We start from the raw sequence: 19,702 nt of genomic DNA on the forward strand, positions 1-19,702 counted from the left end.
AGATGTGCTGCATAAGGGGAGGGTGAAGTCCTTCGAGGAGTTGCAGACTGAGTATGAGCTAGGGCCCTCAGAGTACTTCAGGTATATCCAGCTGCGTCACGCCCTCCGATCAGTCCTCGTGGAGGGTGAGAAGGTGCCGGAGTCCTCTCCCCTTGAGGACCGAGTCCTTGATGGTCATATGCCCGAGAGCACGATCTCGCTCATATATAAGAAGTTGATTAACGTCCGGGCAGATATGCTTTTGGGGCTGAGAGAACAGTGGACTAGGGATGGCCTTGAGTTGGATAATGAGGACTGGCAGTCAGCGGTCTCTTCTCCTAAGGAGGTTGCGATTCCGTCGCGTCTGCGGCTGGTGCAGCTTAAAATACTGCACCGGGTGTATGTGACGGGGCCAAGGCTGGTCCACATGGGATTCTCGGAGGACGGCCTGTGCAGAAGGGGATGTGGTATGGTGGGTACTTTCCTGCACATCATTTGGGAATGTGGTGTCATTGTGGAGTTCTGGAGGAGAGTCCATGCAGTTATGGGGGAGGTGACGGGCACTGCGATACAGCCGGAGGCGCGGTGTTGCCTCCTGAACGTCTGGGGGCCCTCTGACCTCGATGAGGCGCAGACCCAATGGGTGACTCTGGGTAACATGGTAGCTAAAAGGGATATCGCGCGATTGTGGGGCTCCTCGGGACCCCCTACACTGACCGCGTGGAAGGAGAACATGGACTGGAGCATGTTTAGGGAGAAGACGGTCTACTGCTCTAGAGGTCGCCCCCGGAAGTGGCACGCCATCTGGGGGCGGTGGAACCAATACAGGGGGGGAATATGTCTTGCCCCGGATCTGGAACCTCCGGAGGAACAGCTCTCCCCCTGACCTACTTTCCAGCACAGTTTGGTTTTAGTAACCGTTTTGGGCCTCTGCTGTCCCCCTTCTTCCTCCGTACACAGTCTTGTAACTAGTAGATGAGTGGGGTCCAGCCTCCCCTGGGGGCTTTCGCCATGGGCTTTCAATGTTCTGCCTTGCTGGGGTTTGTTGTCAGTTTTTTCTGTGTTTATTTAAAATTGGACCTTTGCATTACTCTTTCAACTGTATTGGGGACACATCACTGTATCTAACTCTCAATGCTGCCGAACCTTCGGGCTGTCGGCTGAATAGCTGTGTCCTGAATTTTGAAATAAAGGTTTTCAAAAAAAAAAAAAAAAATGTTTTTTTCACTCTTCGACCCCCTGACAAAGACTAGGGGGTCAGGAACTCTCTACCCTGCCCCCTTTTCACGTTCTCCACCTTTCTTTTTCACTGTCACACACAAAACACACAAAATGGCGGCCGACACTTCCTGATTTCGACCGATTCGAACGTTGACTGACATGTAACCACCAATCAGAATTACACTCGCGCACGTTATGGTGCGCGCCTATAGATATTTATGTATTTTTAACTGCAATTTTCTCAGGAACTACTGAACAGATTGACTCCATATATGCAAAAGGCACATCCTTGACCTGAGGACTACCTCTTTGCCAAATTTCAAGTAATTCTGTTCAGCCGTTCGGGCTGTACTTTCGACTAAAGGTCCTATGGGAAAATGCATGGGGAAAACGTGTTTTGGAACCCCCCTTTTTTCTCAGCCCCCGCTTGACGAATCACCCCGAGACTTTCAGGGTAGGAGCTGAGCGGAGCGCCCCATTAGTTTTGAAAATTTCGCGAGGATTCGTCAACCGGCGCCAAAGTTATTCAAAATAGAATTTTCAGATTTCCTATGGAAACATGGTCCTAACTATAACTATCTACTGGCGACCGCCAGTAGATAATATATATATTTGTTGTACATAACCTGTTCATCAGTTTTCTGATTTATGTGTTTGCAAAGCCTTCTCAGTCATCATTCAAGGCTGGTGGTCTTGCAAGCTCTATAATAGAATTGCACTCAGACAGAAATCCTTTGAACAATTAAAATGAAATATCAGCAGCCGTTGCATACAATGCATATTACATTCTTCCTGACGAATGGCATCACCCTCACCATTCCTGCAAAAACCCTTTGGTTTTGCATTGAATGCAGATTGGCCTTTATTTAGCCGTTCTGAAAGATTGGCATGCTGGCCATAACCCAGTACCAACTTTGAATAAAAGTCAAACAATAATATTTGCAAAATATGTTCACACGACTGTGAGGCATGGTGCTCACAGTTCTCAACTTTGTTTGTTTCAAACACCAGTGAGGGATATTTCTAGCAATTCTCTACTTTCTGTTTCAAACACCACCATGCTCCCACTAAATGCCTCACTAGATCTGCATCAGGCCTCATCATACGTGACTGTGCTCAGACCACATCACAGAGACACCTTTCTCTCTTCTCTTCAAGGCTGGACTGGCCATATGGAAGACAGGGAAAACCATTGGTAGGCTGAGTACTTGGGGACTACTTTTAGGGGCTAATAAAAGGAGGGATCATTGGCTAGCTAGTCTGGCAAACAGACCTTGGAAACACATACAGTTCTCTCGTAGACATATATATAAATTGCCCTCCCACCCTCCTTTCTAAAATCCTCCTGGAGACGATTCGACTCACTGGCTACGAACATTAGGTAAATTAGGGGGCTGGCATGAGCACATTTTCAAGGGCTGTTTCCAGCTCCTAGTCAACCACTCTTCACTGGCTAGTAAGTATGCAGTGCTTGAATCCTCTTCAGAATACCAGCTCTTGCAAAAGCTATCTACGTCCAACAGCTTAATAGGAGTCCAGTGCTAGACCTTGAAGGCCTTGCCACATATTCAATATATGAATGTGAGCTGTTGTTACATAATGTTAATGAACTTCTTAGAAGTCATTTACATAGGCTGTGGTCATTTTGTAAATGGTATTAATTGCAACCGTTGAAGACCAAAGGGCCTTTATCAAAGCTTCATACACCTGACGACCTGATTCCCAGAGTTAGATAAGCACTACAGTATTTTAAAAGGTAGCATTTAAAAACCTAAACCTCAAAAACCTACATTTATAAACCTTAGACTATTAAAGTGTGAATCTATATAAATACCTTCCTGGAGAAACTTCAATCTTGCATCTAATCCAAGAGTTGATCCTCCAATCTGGTAGGACTGAAGTTAAAATAGCCTGGTCCTGAGTAGAGCCTCATCCCTTCAAGAGTCGGCTGTGATAGTGTCCCTGAACGCGACCATGGCATTCGGCACTGTTGAATAGCCCTACCTTTGGGCCGTATTGGAAAAACTGGGATTTGGTACGTCTTCTATATCAAGAACCCCTGGCGCAGGTAGTGGTTAACAACAAACTGTCTGCCACGTTCCCACTCAGCCGCGGAACTCGCCAGGGCTGCCCACTCTCTCCCCTCTTGTTTGCCATCGCTCTGGAGCCACTGGCTGCCTGGATCCGACAGGACCAGATCATACGAGGGCTGAGGTGGTCCCCCGGATTGGAGGACCGCATTTCACTCTATGCGGACGACATTTTGCTCCATCTGGCCTCCCCGTCGAAATCCCTGATAGTAGTTCTAGACATCTTGGCAGTTTTCGGCAGATTCTCTGGGTTTACGGTCAACTGGGGTAAATCCTTATTGTTTGCCCTGAGGGGAGACCCTCCTACCACCCCTGGAAATTGCCCGATCCAGATCAATACAGCGGGCTTTAAATACCTTGGCATATTTATTTCTCATGATTCCTCAGTCCGATACGCCCAAAATCTCCTCCCGCCCCTACACAAACTCAAAAAAGACATCAAAAGTTGGAAATCGCCTCCCCTCTCGCTTTTGGGAAGGGCAGCCCTGTTTAAAATGATGTCCCTGCCTCGCTTTCTCTACGCACTGCAAAATACCCTGGACCCTGTACCCACGCAATACTTTAAAGAAATGGAGGGCCTTCAGAGGGAACTACTTTGGGACGGTAAACCACGTATCGCTCTAAATAAGTTGACCCTAAACTGGTATGATGGCGGCATAAGCCTTCCAGATATTAAAAAACTATTATTGGGCATCACACTTGGTTGCCATAAACCACGGCACATATGGACGATGTGACGATCCTGGCTACGCCATGGACAAATGGCTCCTCCCCGGAGGTAATTACAATAGGGCTCTCTACTCGTGGCTCAACAATCTTAAGTTGATGCGCCCCACCAAGCACTCGGTCCAGACCTGGCACGACGCCTTCAGAGCTCTTGGGTGGGGACGTAAACTGACGTTGGCGACCCCCCTGTGGGACTCTGAATCTCTGGACAGTCTATGGAGATCAAAAGGCTTCGATAAATGGGACCTCATTGGCATCACACAAATCAAAGACCTCTGGGTGGGAGGGGAAATCAAATCCTTCAACACATTGCAGGCCGAATATGTCCTAGCAGCTTCAGAATACTTCCGTTATACCCAAATCCGACACTCACTCCGAACGCTCTTACCAACTGGCACAAATCCCCCTGAAGCCTCACCTTTAGAAGATAGAATCCTAGATGGTCACCTTCCTGAAAAGACAATTTCTTTAATATACAAAAAACTGATAAACAATATGACCGACCCCCTGCGGGCATTAAGGGAGAAGTGGACGGGAGATGGGATCGAGATAGATGACGAAGACTGGCAGGAGGCGGTGTTCTCCCCTAGGGTGGTTGCCATACCGGCGCGCCTCAGATTGGTACAGCTAAAAATCCTTCACGGTGTATACATCACCGGGCCATGCCGGATTCACATGGGGGTCATAGACAATGGGGATTGCAGGAGAGGGTGCGGTCAGCTAGGAACCTTTTTACACATCATATGGGAATGCAAGTTTGTCAGCTCTTTTTGGCACGAGATACACGAGGCACTATTACACACTCTCAACGGAGGCTAGGCGTTGCCTCCTCAATATATGGGAACCCACAGATCTGAACACTCATCAGACACAATGGGCCACCCTGGGATTCATAATAACTAAACGAAACATCGCATCACATTGATTGGTGTATGTTTAGGGAGAAGACGGTATATGTCGCTAGAGGGTGCCCCAAAAAATGGGTGCGCATCTGGGGCCCTTGGAATAGCTACCAGGGGAAATCTGTACACCACCTGATTGCACTGAACCAAATGTCCCCCTTTCCCCGTGAGGTTCCCCTTTCTTTGTTGAAATGTAATCCTCACCCTTCACATGTCGTTATTATTTCTCCATTTAATGTGCCCTCTGTATTCTTTATGCAAACTGATACTTGTTTCAATAAAAAGATTTTTTTTAAAAAATTGCCTGGTCTTCGAACATAAGCGAAGAGAGTGTAACTGGGTTTAGGAAATAAATACATGTTGAAATTTCTCTCAGAAGATGTACGGGTAACATTTTTTATAATATCTGTTTTTGAACAGGTTTGTCTTTGTGGACTGTTTCAAATGGGACACTTGTGTGACAATCCTACCACAAACAAATCAAGCGCCCTTTTTGCCTCCAGCCAACTCCTTTGTATACTTGACAGAGCCAGGCCCTTTCCCCAATCCCATCAATCCTACAAGATTGTTAGTTTTTGTTAATAACATATGTGCGAGCAACTGCCCAACATAGGCGACTGGTTCCGAGCTGATAGGGGAGACCCTGCCTTCTGGTTGGAGATGGCTCTCCTTCAACCCTGCGGTCTGCCCTCCTTACTTTATGGCAGTGAGCCTTGTGTTCCTCCCACAGGTCCCTATCCACTGTTGGAACTCGGCATTACACCACACTAAATGATACTGCACTCTCACTGGAGCCACCATTTTCTGGCACAGGACATGGTTGTCTGAGACGGCATGGTTGGTTGGATTCCAGATGTGGGATTCGATTGGTCTCTCTACATTAGGAGATGGCTAGAGGGATGGGCATATCAGTTCATTTCAGGAACTAGCGGAGGAATTCAGCCTTCACTCCACCCAGTGCTACCGCTACCTTCAGCTGCGGCATGCTCTGACGTGCTAAGGGGACAGACTGACGCCTCTCCCAGAATTCAATGCCATTGAATGTAAACTGGGGGTTGACAAGTTGGGTGGGGGGAGGGATTTCTCGACATTACAAGTCTCTGGTTATCAATACGTCCGACAATCTGGGGACCCTGAGGGTTTGGTGGTAGGAGGATGTGGGGGCCATGGAGGATGTCGAATGGGTGAAGGCGAAGATGGCCTTGAGTATGCTTGCCATTTTCATGTGTCTCTGCTTGATTCAGTTCTGCTACTTTCATAGGATGTATTACTCCTCCAGCGACTGTGGCAGGCCTGCGCCCTGGCATGTTTGCGATGTGGGTCTTCACCGACACTCTTTACCACACTGCTTGGACATGTCCAGAGGCACAGACACGTACTGGATGGCCATTAATAGGTACATCGGGTAGGTGTTAGGAATTCCCTTAGTACTCGATCCCAAGATAATCTTGCTGGGTATTATGGAGTCAGTGGGTGACTCCAGAGCAGTCCGTTCTTTGATTGCAACAGCATATATGGAGGTCAAGAGAGACCGCGCCAGGCACTGGAGGGATGCACAAACCCTGTCCATACATGGAATCTTGCACTGTGCCGGAAAAGCTGGTAAGGGGGTCCCCCAGAAATACGACTGAATATGGGGGTCTGGACTGGGGACAATAGGGTCCATTGGTTGAGACCGGGAAGGCTTTTTGATTCATAATGTTTACCTATTGCTACTGCAATATTTGTCATGTTTATTGCAACGTGTAACTCTGCACATTTACAAATGTTTTATTGTGGCCCTGTGGCCTGGACCCAGAGGTCTTGTGTGTGTTGTTGTCAAAATTCAAACAAAAATCAATAAAATGTGTTATAAAAAAAATATATGCTCAATTTTCCCAAAAATCTCTCCATGATTAGACAAGATTCCTCTGATTTGGGAATACAACTGAGATTTGTCATGCATGCTTAAGCTGTGATTATATTATCTGTAATTATGAGAGAAAGAGTCCACACTTTTCATACGCTTTCTGTTCACAATATGCAGATTATTTGTTTACCGTTGCCACGTCTGCCTCGAAGAGAATGGCGGAGTCTGTGAGGGTCACAACCCAGAGCATCAAGAAGTCTCACCTCATCGATAAGGTTCTGGACAAGGTAGATGAACGTCTGGTTGGTGGGAAGTGGGACAGTAGAACCATTTGAATCTTGAGGGGTGGATTTATCCTAAGGAAGAACATTGAGTCAAGCAGAAGGGCTCTTTGCCTAGCCAGGTTTGGAGGGTAGCAGGTTAATGAGTGCAGTCCGTCATTCACAGCAGGTAAGTGAGAAATCAACCGGGGACATTTTCAACCCTGGGGCTATCGCCCCTCTGCGCAGTACTTATGTCTCACTTCTCTCACCTCTGTTAGTTAAGGTGAATATGATACGAACCTGCAAACTGCTTTGGGGCCAGTAGTTCAGGAACTAACCTCAGAGGAAATGCCACACACAATAGAATGTATGACTTTACAACGCATTCCGTTGCAGTGCATGCCTTTACCACGCATGCGTTACAACGCGAATGCCATCACCAAGAAAATGCCTTTAACACGCATACTTTTACAACGATTTTCGTTGTTAAATTATGCATGTTAATGGCATTTTCTTGTTAGGATATCGCACTATAAATCTACCCTTTAAATTTACCCCTGCCCGACACCACCCTCTCATTCCCCCTTACCTCTCCTCTCCTCGATCTTTCTTGGTGACGTTCCAAGTCTTTAATAGGAAATTGAAGTGTCCTTCCGTTTCCTCTAACGACGTGGATTGCCTCCACATCTCTCTTTAAATGACGGAATCAGGTGCGCTTTTTTTATATTTTATTTTGGGGGGTGCCCCCCCCAAGCCCTCTTTTTTAATCCCACGCTTTTTTTGGGGGGGGAGATCCCCCTAACCCCCCCCCCCCCTTTTTTTTCTTTTAACTTTACCACACATGCCTTTACTACGAATTTCGTAGTAAAGGTATGCGTGGTAAAGTCTTTTCGTTGTAACCACGCATGTGTTGTAATGCATGCGTGGTTATGGTTATGCGTTATAACGGCCGCGTTGCAGTGGCCGTTTCCCCACACGATATTGTCACATGAATGAACAGCAGTTGAATGTTCAGGTAAAGCACGAGCAAAACACAAACTTGCCCGTAGGCATATTAAAACAGACATTGCAGTAACAGCCACCTTAAAGTATGCAATTAGAAAGGCCACATAGCACACACATTTCCGTGTTACCTCCACCCACTCACCGTGCAGGCTATTATCAGATTCAGGGGCAGGAGTGTGTGCATTGTGAGCACGTTCACACATAATAGAAAGAACTTCACGTTACACATGATTGGAACGAAATAAAAAATAAATAAAAAACATTTGGTCATAATGTGGACAGGGAGAAACCGGAAGTGGACAGTAAAGGTAAAATGTATATGATGAAGCAAGGGTGGGTGTAGACTGTGCTTAAGGGGTAATGGTGGTAAGCGTCTCATACTGCCTTTGGAAGAGAAGAAGCGAAGCAGGAGGCAGATATGGACGATGAACAAACAGGGGTGTGAAAGAAAAAGGGGAACACACGAGGGTACACCTGTTTTAACATGCAAGACAGCCAGCTAAATGTAGTCAGATTTCAGATGATTCAAATCGCAGTCTATTTTAATGCAGATACTAATTAGCCTTCAAACCATTAGATTTGAATCAGATGTAATAGACACTAAATGACTCGACTAATGACTGAAGGTGAACAGATAGTGAGGTGTACCAAAGCCTTCCAACTCGCCTAGCTCCCAAACCGGACTTTGGTCCTTTAGTGCACCTGCTGGTTAGCACAAGGGTAGTGAATAGTGCCAGAGAACGCTGCTCCAACCATACCCTGCAGATAGTGTGTCCGGTAGGAGGTGGGTTCTGCTATGTGTGTGAAGACCGTGAAGCTAGAGTCATGGCTGATCATATATGGGGAAAGAAGCCGTGAGACTGCTCTCTCTTCTCAGGGACTTCTATCTCTTTTAGACAATACTGGGCGATTTCAAGAAAGAGCAAGACAAGTTTGTGAAGGAGAAGAAGTCCAAGAAATCCGGTAAGTGGCATCTGCTGATGTTGATGTAGCATTAGCATCTTCCTGACAACAAATCTTCCACCTGTTGTTTAAAACGTGGCGTAGAGGTCATACAATACATGTGGCTAATATTGGTTATAGTGCTGAGAAACCAGAATGTGATACTCACAATAAATGTAACGCATACACGTTTGACCATGATGACTAGTTGTATGTAGTGTGACTAACCAAAGCTGCTGCCTCCTGCTATTTCAACTTTAGGACCAGCATAACGTTATAGCGGTGCTTTATGAACATAAGCACCCTCAAGTTATAGCATGAGAGCTACCAATGGCTGTCAGTGTAATTGAGTCCTGCCTTACATTGTCCCAATATTTCAGATTTGAGAATGCTCTTAGCTGTGCCAGTGTAATCAATCCATGCTTGCATCACCCCTTTTTAGGTCTCGCCTGGCGTAAGACTGCGCAGACATGCGCAGTCTCGCTGGCGAGATTTAATGTTCTAGGGTAGATTTCTCTAGTGGGCTTTAAGCCCCGCCCCTCCTTTCCATTGTCTGGCGTCACGGTTTATGCTAAACGGTGGCCAGCCATTGGAAAAGAGCGTCTAGTGACGTACACTTTTCTCTTTTAGAGCCGTCCCAGTTGGACTGGCTGCCCCGACTTACTGATGGCGTAAAAGGTTTTTTTATCTTTATAGGGCCAAACACATGGCCCCATAAAGATAAGAAACCAGTCATGCGAGACAGTCCAACTGGGACGGCTCACTAACCAGTCCAACTGGGACGGCTCTAAAAGACTGAAGGCGTCCTCCTCCGACTCACGTGCCGATAAATTAGAGTTATTGTCTGGCGGCATCTCTATTCGGAGAAGTGTAGTGTGTGTGTCTGCGTACAGTGCGAGATGGAAGTACTTTGAGGTGGGATGTACCGCGTCTGATAATGAGCACTGCTGGAAGAAGAATCCTTTTTTTCCGTTCTTCGCCGAGCCGCCGCCATAAGGCGAGGAGCCGAGCTCCCTTGTCTTCCACCTGCGTGTGGACCGCCTTCTAGTTATTTACTTAATAGATAACTTTCTTTCAACACGACTCCGTGTCATAACAATGGCCGATATTTTTTTTAAGAGAGGTGGCCCCTTTAGCGGAAAGTCAGAAACAATTCTAAAAAGATGTTGTTGTTTTTTTAAACAAAGGCTAAGTAAAAAATACAGTTCATATCCGAGCCCATTCGGCAGCTGGGTGCAGAGTTGATAAATGACGTCTGTCCCCTCAAATCTCACTGTTGAGCCAAAAGACTACAACCCCCAGCGCCCTTTGCTTCCTCTCCACCCCCTGCTCTGGACTCAGCTCAGACTCTGAAAGCGAAAGTGCCGCGGGGCCGAGTCACCTTCTGAGCTGGGATCAGAGTGCTACGTCTGCGAGGAGCCTTTCCACCCACCCAGGCTGGCCGAAGATGAACGGGCAGGCGGACCTGCGTATCCCAGAGGAGGAGATTCATCTCCAGAGAGGCCCCGCAGGTACCCGGTGTCTAGGGGGCAGAGGTGTCCGTGGCTGGCGCATTCCTCTCTTTACTCCCGGGGGAGGTGTGGCAGGAAAGTCCCCGGCTTGGGCCTAGAGGCTCGGCATGTTCTTGACGAGGCAGTTAGGGGGTGGGCCAACGCTGTTTTCAACTCCATAACGTATAAACAGAGACACTGGACTGTGTAAAGCGGACATTTGCTACAGTTCTTAGCATCATTGTGTTTCTGTCCTAGACCCGAAGGCACAGTTGGAACCACTACCGTGAGGCGCAAATTTTATTAAGTTAAAGCCATTTGCTTTGCTATATAATACCATTAGCAAAGCAAATGGCTTTAACTTAATAAAAGGCGAGGCCTATTGCATTTTCAACGCTTGTATCAGTTATGTCACTAATACATAACTCCCTGTCAATGTACCTTTACTAGCTCTCCAGCATCCATCTACTAGAGTTGTGGTATCACACATTCACATATTGCTCTGCCAGTGCAACCTGATGTTACAGTTCTGAGCCAGGCACACACAGCTCTGCTGACATATCTAAATTCTGAAAAACAGCACCGGTGCTGGAGCCGGCTCATATCTGATAATGATTCAGAAATGTATTTACTTTTGAAATAAGTTGTGCAAGGTGGTAGACAAAACATTTATACAGTGCAGTATAATTACAAACTATAATTTAACAGCCAAATATGTATTTATAAACAGCCACAATTAAGCCAATAACTACAGAGATCTAAAATTTGATTCAAAAATCAAAAAATATTTAGGGTGACGATAAAATGAACAGTAGTGCAACACAGGTGTTTTTATCAATTTTTTTAGCACTCTGCTCTAAAAGTGAAACCATGTTTTTTTTATGTACCGGCAAAACCATTACACATCTTGTGCTAAACAAGGACAATGTTATTTCAGATCATTCCATTTTTCAAGTAGTGGTAATCCATTACCATGAAGATGTGAGAAACCTCTGTGTTAAAATGCTTCTTGAGGTTACCTTGTAAAATGTCATTTGCAGGGTAGCTTCTGAGGCAACCGAGAAAGATTAGTCCTTCCCTTTGCATACCTTTGGTGCACAATGGTCTCTTTATTCACGGTGACTGCATAGAGCTTTATTTTGGTATCCATGCACACTTACTTAGCGTGCTCTGAAGTAGCCATAAGATGGCATGCAAGTGTTTTGTAATACCTAAACAAACAAATTGTATTGATGAGACTTTTTGGTTCTCTGCAGACAGGACAGAGCCCCCCTGGGTTGGATACTGTGAAGAGGAGTTGATGAAGCAGCAGATTCTAGCCCTATCTTCGGTAGGTTCAGAAGCCATGCTGGAGGGTCTGTACTTTGAAAGGAAATGCGAGGTGATCAGTGGGTGTGTATCTTTCTTCTTGTCTTCCGGCTCTGCTCTGTGAGTATGATGACATGAAGAGAATCAGGACTTGAAAGAACCTGTTGGAGGCTGATCATGGAGATTGCCCTTTTCTTGGTGGAGCGCCCCATTCATTTCCTTTAACCAGATACCGTACAAAATCACCTCATTGTTTCTTTAACTTGCCTGCTCCACCTGAGGACTGTGCTACCTTGTAAACAAACTTGCACAGACACTAATTGATAGATTATTTAATGATACATGCAGTCGAAGAAACTTAAATGGTGATCACCAGTTCTGCTTCACTGACCACAACACATTAATGCCACATAATTCTGTCATGATACATACAACGTTTCTACGGGGTCTCCAAGTACCGTTTTGTCCCTTTTACTTTTGTTTATGAATCACTTTGAGAGGTGACGTCTCCCTGTGATTTGTGGCCTCCAGGTCATGCAATACATGGAATCGCATTGCTCTCATTAGAAGAGCTAGTACCCAAAAGACTTCCATAATCTAATCAGCTTCCCTAAAGTCCATTGATTGATGTCAAGAAACTGGTGTGATTTGGTGGTATTCTCTTATGCATGTAGTGTTTGTGTAGCTCAATGTAGACAAACGGTTGGAGTGGTCCTGGTGGATACAGGGATATTGTTCCAGATCCTGGGTGCATAAATGGAAACGACCTGTTGCGTTGTATTTGTTTTCTTCTTTGCACTTTTTCATCTCCATTCTGTTGGTGTCCTAACTGCTGGGTACAGAGTGCCTTCAGAGGTGGTGAGCTTGCGAGCCAGATAATGGTGCCCGGCATCATATCTTTATGAATGATACAACTGGTTTTAAAGATGGTATGGGATGGCAAGGGAAGTCAGTAGAATTCCATCAGGGTGGGGGTGATGTGTTCATATTTCCCCAGACCCTTGATGAGGCATGCTGCATCATTTAGGGTGCTAATGAAGGAGCATTGTGGAGTCTGGAAGAGTGTAGAGCAGCTCTATGCTACCATCCACAATCGAGAAAATGAGGGTTTGGATGGCATTTCTGAACTTGCTATTGGGGAGGAATGGTTTCACCGTCTTTTGTAGAGAGCATCTTAGTTTTCTTGTCAGGATATTCCTTGGGTATGAAGTCCGTGTCGAGGATTAATCTGAATGATGTGGCATTGGGTAAAAGTTGAAGTTCTCAACCACCCTGGTTTGTGTAGTTAAGACATTGGACATGTGGTGATCCAGGGGTGTAAGCGGAAATTAGAAATTGATTTAACCAAGAGGCTGTTATGTGGAGAGAGAGAATCATTCACAGTGGTTGTCTGAGCACTTAAAATTATTTAATTTGAATGCGGTGACAGATGACTTCACGGGTAGGCAGATGATGCCCAGGAAAGTGCATCATGTAGTGTCAGCAGAAGATGGATGGAGTGTGAAAAGCAGAGAGTACGTGCACTGACCTGAGTAAGGAGCTGGGTACGCTCAAAGCAACACTGGGAGGAGCTGGAGGCACACCGGCTGACATTAGGGCAGGGCGAGGGATCCGTGGATGGACTGTGGAAGAGACTAGAATTAACAATGATGTTCCCTTCAGGTCTGACTAGGTTAGGATCTGGGGCATGTGGCACATTGCGCTATAAAAAAATCCCAAGGACATGGCATTGGTGTGAACCGCTTCAAAGGTTTGTGTGTAGCCTGAAAGTCACTCATTTCAATCCCACAGGACTGGTTACGCCTTTTAACTTTTTGGTGCTGACAAAATGGTACCATGGAGTTAAAATAGTGTTTTTATTTTTTTGTTTTGTTTTGCTCAATGCAAATGGTAAATTATAAATGGGGATCAATATAGCAAGAAGCCTTTGTACGCATTGATGTTATAAATGTTAACGGCTGGGGTACATACGTGTGTTCATGTTTCAGGACCGCCGGAACCTCCTGCGAGACCCCCCGCCTGGGGTTCACTTTCCCTTTGATTTCGAGAAGGCTGCTCCTGCTGCCATGGTCATGCTGCGCGAGGACCTAACCCTCAACAGGATGCGTTATGAGCTGGTCCCAAAGCGGTGAGGAAGAGCATGAGACTCTGGGCAATGTTTATCGATGTTGGCGACATTGGAGGGCAAGGGTGTATAAGTTAAGGACCTATGGCTTGGGAGTGCAGGGACTGGCGGGAGGTGCTGGCAAGGGTGGTGGTAGTGTAGGCAAGTAGTAGAAGATGAGCAGTGTGAAAAGGCAGATTGCTGCTGGGCGAAAACATTCCCTTTCACAGCTCCATGCTTTCCCGGACACCGATCCATCCCTAGAAAGACGCGTTTGTGTCTGTGTTCTGTTGCCCAGAAACGTCTGCAGAAGCAGTTTAAAGAAAAGCTGACGGCAATAGTCTCTCTCTCTCTCTCTCTCTCTCTCTCTCTCTCTTGATCTCTCTCTCTCTCTCTCTCTCTCTCTCTCTCTTGATCTCTCTCTCTCGCCCTCTCTCTCGCCCGCTCATCGACCCAGAATCTCTCTGGGACCATGGGCACTACCTCACCAGGTGGTCCCATATCAACCCACAGTCAGCGAGGACCCCACTTTAGGGCTCTTTCTCTCCTGAAACCTACAACGATCTCTCATTCTCCGGCAAGCACGATTCCTACTGCTGTCCCCAATCCTTCTTCCTTTACTCCTTGCATCCTGGACACTGCAGTGCCTCTTCTTCCCATAATACACTCTCATTCTACCAGTTGGTGTGGTGCGAGCATTCCTTAAGAGGGTCATGCTATTCAGAAGGTTCATTCCAGACTCCCTCACTCGAGCTTTTTCCTCTCCTGGTCCATCCTCCTTACTCTCCTCTCTCCCAGCACTCTTGTTGCTGCAGACTTCAGAGAAGTTATAGTAATTCCATAATTTCTTTATCAGGCTTTGTAATGTAAAATAAAGGTTTTCTAGAACCTGCCTGCACTACAAATATTTCTTCATAAAATCCTCTCCTTCCCTTATTAGTCCTTATTTAGGGATTCATTTCAAGGTACTAACAGAACCTGCATACCTACCAATCACTTAAGAACACCAGCTTTTTAGTTTCCCAGATTCCAAATACAATGTAAAACTCATAGAATTATCTTAAATCAGTTTTCTGCAAATGTTTTTGAAAAACAAACTTCTATTTTTCCCGGCAGAGCATTTTGTCAGACATAGAACAAGATTAAACTGCACTTCCCAGGTTCACTAGGCTGTCACCACGAATTGGCATTGCAATAGCATGCATGCTGTGATGTGTTATTTCTGCCTAAAAACACATAGGATGCTACATGAAGTTGAGACTGACCAGTGATAGCCATAATAAGAGGGGCTTCCACCTCTCACCAGCGTTGTTTCCGCTTTCTCCCTACCTGCAGCATAAAAGAGGAAGACTTTTGGAGGAATTATTTTTACCGTGTCTCGCTGATAAAGCAGTCTGCCCAGCTGGCGCGTCTTCAAGCAGAGGGCAACCAAAGTGAACGGGAGGACATGGATGAGGACCTGGACAATGCAGGTGAGCATGCGCTTGTGCCGCCCTAAATGAAAGGCACATCGGTAAAACTTGGAAAGGGGGGTTATAGACCGTAATATAAATCATTTAATGGAAACCATAAGAAACTGTAATCAATTTGTGAAACCTGTGTTCATACATCGAAACAAGGGACCGTGTAAAGTGCTCTAATATCACTTATATAGAAACCTCTTAAATAAATTGGTGACCTGGTCACTTTAAAGTACTAACTGACGTGAATGGGATATTGATTGGATAGACTTAATATGGTCTGTTTGGCTCTGCGTTTTTGTACACAGAAGAGCAGAATTACAGACTCTATGGATAAACTAAATTCCGTTACTAGCCCGTGTTTTGCCTCTAATTACAGAAAACTCTCAAGAGCGAGTTAAAGCAGGGGTAAGGGGAGGGGACCGGAAGCCAAACACACAGATTGAGCAGAGAAAAGGAATAGTTAATCGGTGCTATACTTGCACAACACTGCAACTTTACCATCCCCAAGCCATTTTCAGGTGTCACAAAATAAATGTAGGTCTCCCTGTGCTCCTGGTATTGCAGCTGGTTACCTCAATTCAGGTGTCTTCAGTATTGAAGGTCAAAAGTTGAAAACTGTGTATCTAGCCCACTCTTGGGACTGTTTGAGTGAACTACATATATGAGTCTTTGTTCTGGTAAACACCAAAGGCTGAACTCTTAGAACATTTTTATAGGTGGCTGCAAGTGGGGGGACAAAAGAGAGGCTGTGCTGGGACGAGAATCCTGCTTCGTCAAGCATACACACCCATGGCTCACCGAAACATGCATAAATACACCTATTTGAACAGAAATGGACTCGTTTAGCCAACGTAGCATCAAATACAAACCCAAGCCAACTTACACGTGGAAAATAAGCATTTTGTGTCTTGTAGACCCTCACTGCATTGTATTTGGCAAAAAAACTGTGGTCGTGACCCTACCAACGAAATCTCAGCCATTGACATTGCCCATGAGGAACACACCCGTCCTGCCAATAAATCCCAGCATGTAACATAGTCTGAATTTTGCTCAGAGTGTCTCTTTCAACAAGAGGTATTTTTTTAGGGATGAACTTCACCCCAAATTCCTGACTTTCTTAGCATTTGAGAAACAAGAGGACGATTACAGTGGTATGTTGTGTGCAAAGATAATTTCTTAAAAAGACCGTGATCAAAATCATTCCTATCAGCAACACTAGAGTCTTGTTTTATTATTATTACGAAACTAATAATGCGCGCAGCTACCCTGAGGGGTTTCCCGGCGCAGGGCAGGAGTAGAAGAGAGTAAAAAAGGTGATCTGCATAACGAGTTAGAAATGCCAGGTTTTTAGACTCCTACGGAAAGTCAGAAGGGATGTAGAATTTCTCATGGAAGCTGGCAGGGAATTCCACAGTAGTGGCCCTAAGTAGGAAAAAGATCGGCCTTTCATACGCGCCAGCCAGGTTTTAGGTACTAAGAACCGAGTCTGCAGAGAGAATCTCAAGGGTCGGGAGAGATGGTATAGGTGGACTAAGTCCAGGAGATATTCTGGGGCGGTTCCAGATTTGATCCTGAACACGTAGCAAAGTGCTATGAACTTAATACGGTTCGACACAGTAAGCCAGTGTGGTTCACGAAAAAGGCTGGAAACCGAAGTAAACTTGGGTAGGCGATAGAAAAGCCTGGTGGCTGAATTCTGCACAAGTTGCAGCCCATGGATAGTAGATTTATCGGCTCCCAGGTGCAGTATGTTGCCATAATTCAGTCTAGAAACAAGCCCATCGATCACAGTCCTCTGTTCTGTGAAGGGAATCCGCCACAGGATCTTTTATAACCACCTAAGAACTGCAAAACAGGTGGCCGTCACCTTGGCCACTTGTTGTTTCATGGATAGTGACACATCCACAATGAACCCCAGATTCTTAACACTACTTGAAGGGGTATGAGGAACTCACAGTTCAGCGGGCCAGTGATGCGGTCCCCAGAGATCAGGGCCTTTTGCCTAGAATCATAAGCTCAGTTTTGTCCCAGTTGAGCTTGAGCAGATTATTCTGCACCCTGAGAGAGATCCTCAGGGGTGTGAAATTTAATAAAATATCTACTTGTCCATGGGACATTCTCGAGGAATTGAACACCGAAATCTCTCAACTCAAAAGTGAATTAGCATCTAAAATGTCCCCAGAGGAACTCACTCAGACACTCATTGATATCAACGATCAACTTGAGAAACACAAACAAGAAGTAAATGAAAGGAAACTCAGAAAGTTCCGCAGGGATACCATTGACTATAAATTAGGTGAAGTTTACAATTGGGCAGAAGTTTACGCACGGAGACGCCAGTACAAAGCACCACCTAAAACATCTGACACCGATACTTCACCTGTCAGCAGTGATTCTGACACCACTTGCAACAGATCCAAAAACCTTCCACGTAGAGAACAACCTCGAACAGAAGTCATGAAAGACACCGAGATTCCATCCTCTTTAGCTTCAACTTCTTCTTCTGCGGTTCCTTTTTTAGGGGCAAGCCATTCAGATCACGTAGACCCAGGCGGGGCAAGAAAAGAAACATCTGCGGCTCCATCGTTGGAAAAGAGAATGACAAGGAGTCAACGTTAACAGTTCAAGACAATCTAGTTATCAACATCTCCTCAACACCCCTTGACAAATTTCAGATGAAATTACTCCAAAAAGGATCATCCTTTGTTCCAACCTATTCTTCTAATCTTTTGGAAGCAGAAGTAAGCTTCCACAAATTTATGCGCAAGCTAAGACTCAGACATTTTTTCGAGAATGTTCTCACAGAACCATCCATTCAACCACCTAACACCTTGCAAGGGTTAACATCTAAAAGTACCTTTTCAGCTCCGGTGAGTCATAAAGTCCTTGACACTTTCGAATCTTTAGTCAAACATGACTTACAATCCGTGTTTAAACACAACAAGATAAAACAGTCAAATTTAACATCGAAGGACAAATCTTTGTTAAAACAATTAGCCAACAACCCCAACATTACTTTTCTCAACGCTGATAAAGGGGCTGCTCTCGTTGTGATAGACTCCGTTCATTACGACTGCAAACTAGACGAACATGTATCGGAAACTTCGATTTACTCTGCTCTGGATCATAACCCCACACTGGACATTCTAACGGTCTTGCAGACTATCATTGATAAAGCAGTCCTACAAGGTACCATCGGAGAAACGGAACACAAGTTCCTCATTGCTAAGTTTCTCAAGAACCCCACATTACGAATGCTACCCAAAATCCACAAAAATTTAACTGATCCACCAATGAGACCAATTGTCTCAACTCGGGGCTCACTTCATGAACCAGTTGGCAAGTATCTTGACAAACATCTCCAACCATTGGTTCAAGCAATGTCTACGTACGTAAGGGATACTACCGACTTTTTGAACATCTTATCTAATTTCACTACCCCATGGGAGAACGACATGTATTTTTGCACCATAGACGTCACCTCCTTGTACAAGTCCATTCCACATAACCTTGGCATGCAGGCCACAGAATGTTTTTTGTTACAGTCACAGATACCACAGGATTTACAAGTTTTTTTACTAGAATTGTTACACTTCACATTATACCACAGTTATTTTTGTTACAACAACCGTTTCTTTCTACAGCTCAACGGCACTTCAATGGGCAATTGTGCAGCTCCCAGCTACGCAAATTTGTTCATGCATAAATTTGAATTGGATCATATTCTTTACACTGACCCATGGAAATCACATTTACTACTTTTTTTACGTTACATTGATGACATTTTTTAAATTTGGCGGGGTTCCAAAACCGAATTAACTGAAGCCATTGGTCAACTCAACTCAGTCAACGATAGACTGAAATTTACCTTCCACATTGGTGAGTCTCACATAAATTTTTTGGATGTTTTCATCTACATCAAAAACCATCACATTGAAACTAATCTTTACAGGAAAGACACTGACAGAAACAATTTTTTACATTTTTTCGGTTTTCACCAGCCTTCTCTCAAGTGTCACCTTCCATTTTCCCAAATTCTCAGGATCAAACGTATAATTTCAGAACCTGAACAACTTGCACAACAAGTTTCTAACATGGAACGTCGTTTCTTGGACAGAGGCTATCCTCCACATACTCTTGTTAAAGCCATTGATAAGTCTTCAAAAACACACCGGAAACAGCTATTGGATCAACAACGGTTAGTTACCAAGTCAACTTCTAGAGCTGTTATCGTCACAAAATACTCCACAGAAAGTTTCAGCATCAAAAAATCTGTTCTTAAACATTGGCCTATGTTACAAGTTGAATCTGACTTCAACCAAATTTTTTCCGAAAAACCATTATTCGCATATGAAAGGTG

General features: G+C 45.1%; 1 protein-coding gene across 1 annotated transcript in view; it reads left to right on the forward strand.

Annotated features, from left to right (window-relative positions):
* The window catches only part of LOC146857150 (synapse-associated protein 1-like), a 105,510-nt gene that overhangs the window by 32,460 nt on the left and 53,348 nt on the right, over nucleotides 1-19,702 (forward strand). Inside the window, exons 2-6 of the mRNA XM_085647627.1 lie at nucleotides 6,945-7,054; nucleotides 8,932-8,998; nucleotides 11,724-11,797; nucleotides 13,764-13,903; nucleotides 15,215-15,351. Coding sequence (XP_085503753.1) covers nucleotides 6,945-7,054; nucleotides 8,932-8,998; nucleotides 11,724-11,797; nucleotides 13,764-13,903; nucleotides 15,215-15,351 — 528 coding nt within the window. The remainder of the gene's footprint in view (nucleotides 1-6,944; nucleotides 7,055-8,931; nucleotides 8,999-11,723; nucleotides 11,798-13,763; nucleotides 13,904-15,214; nucleotides 15,352-19,702) is intronic.

Source organism: Triturus cristatus, chromosome 3_2 (assembly GCF_964204655.1).
Source record: "Triturus cristatus chromosome 3_2, aTriCri1.1, whole genome shotgun sequence".
In the NCBI taxonomy this organism is placed as follows: domain Eukaryota; kingdom Metazoa; phylum Chordata; class Amphibia; order Caudata; family Salamandridae; genus Triturus; species Triturus cristatus.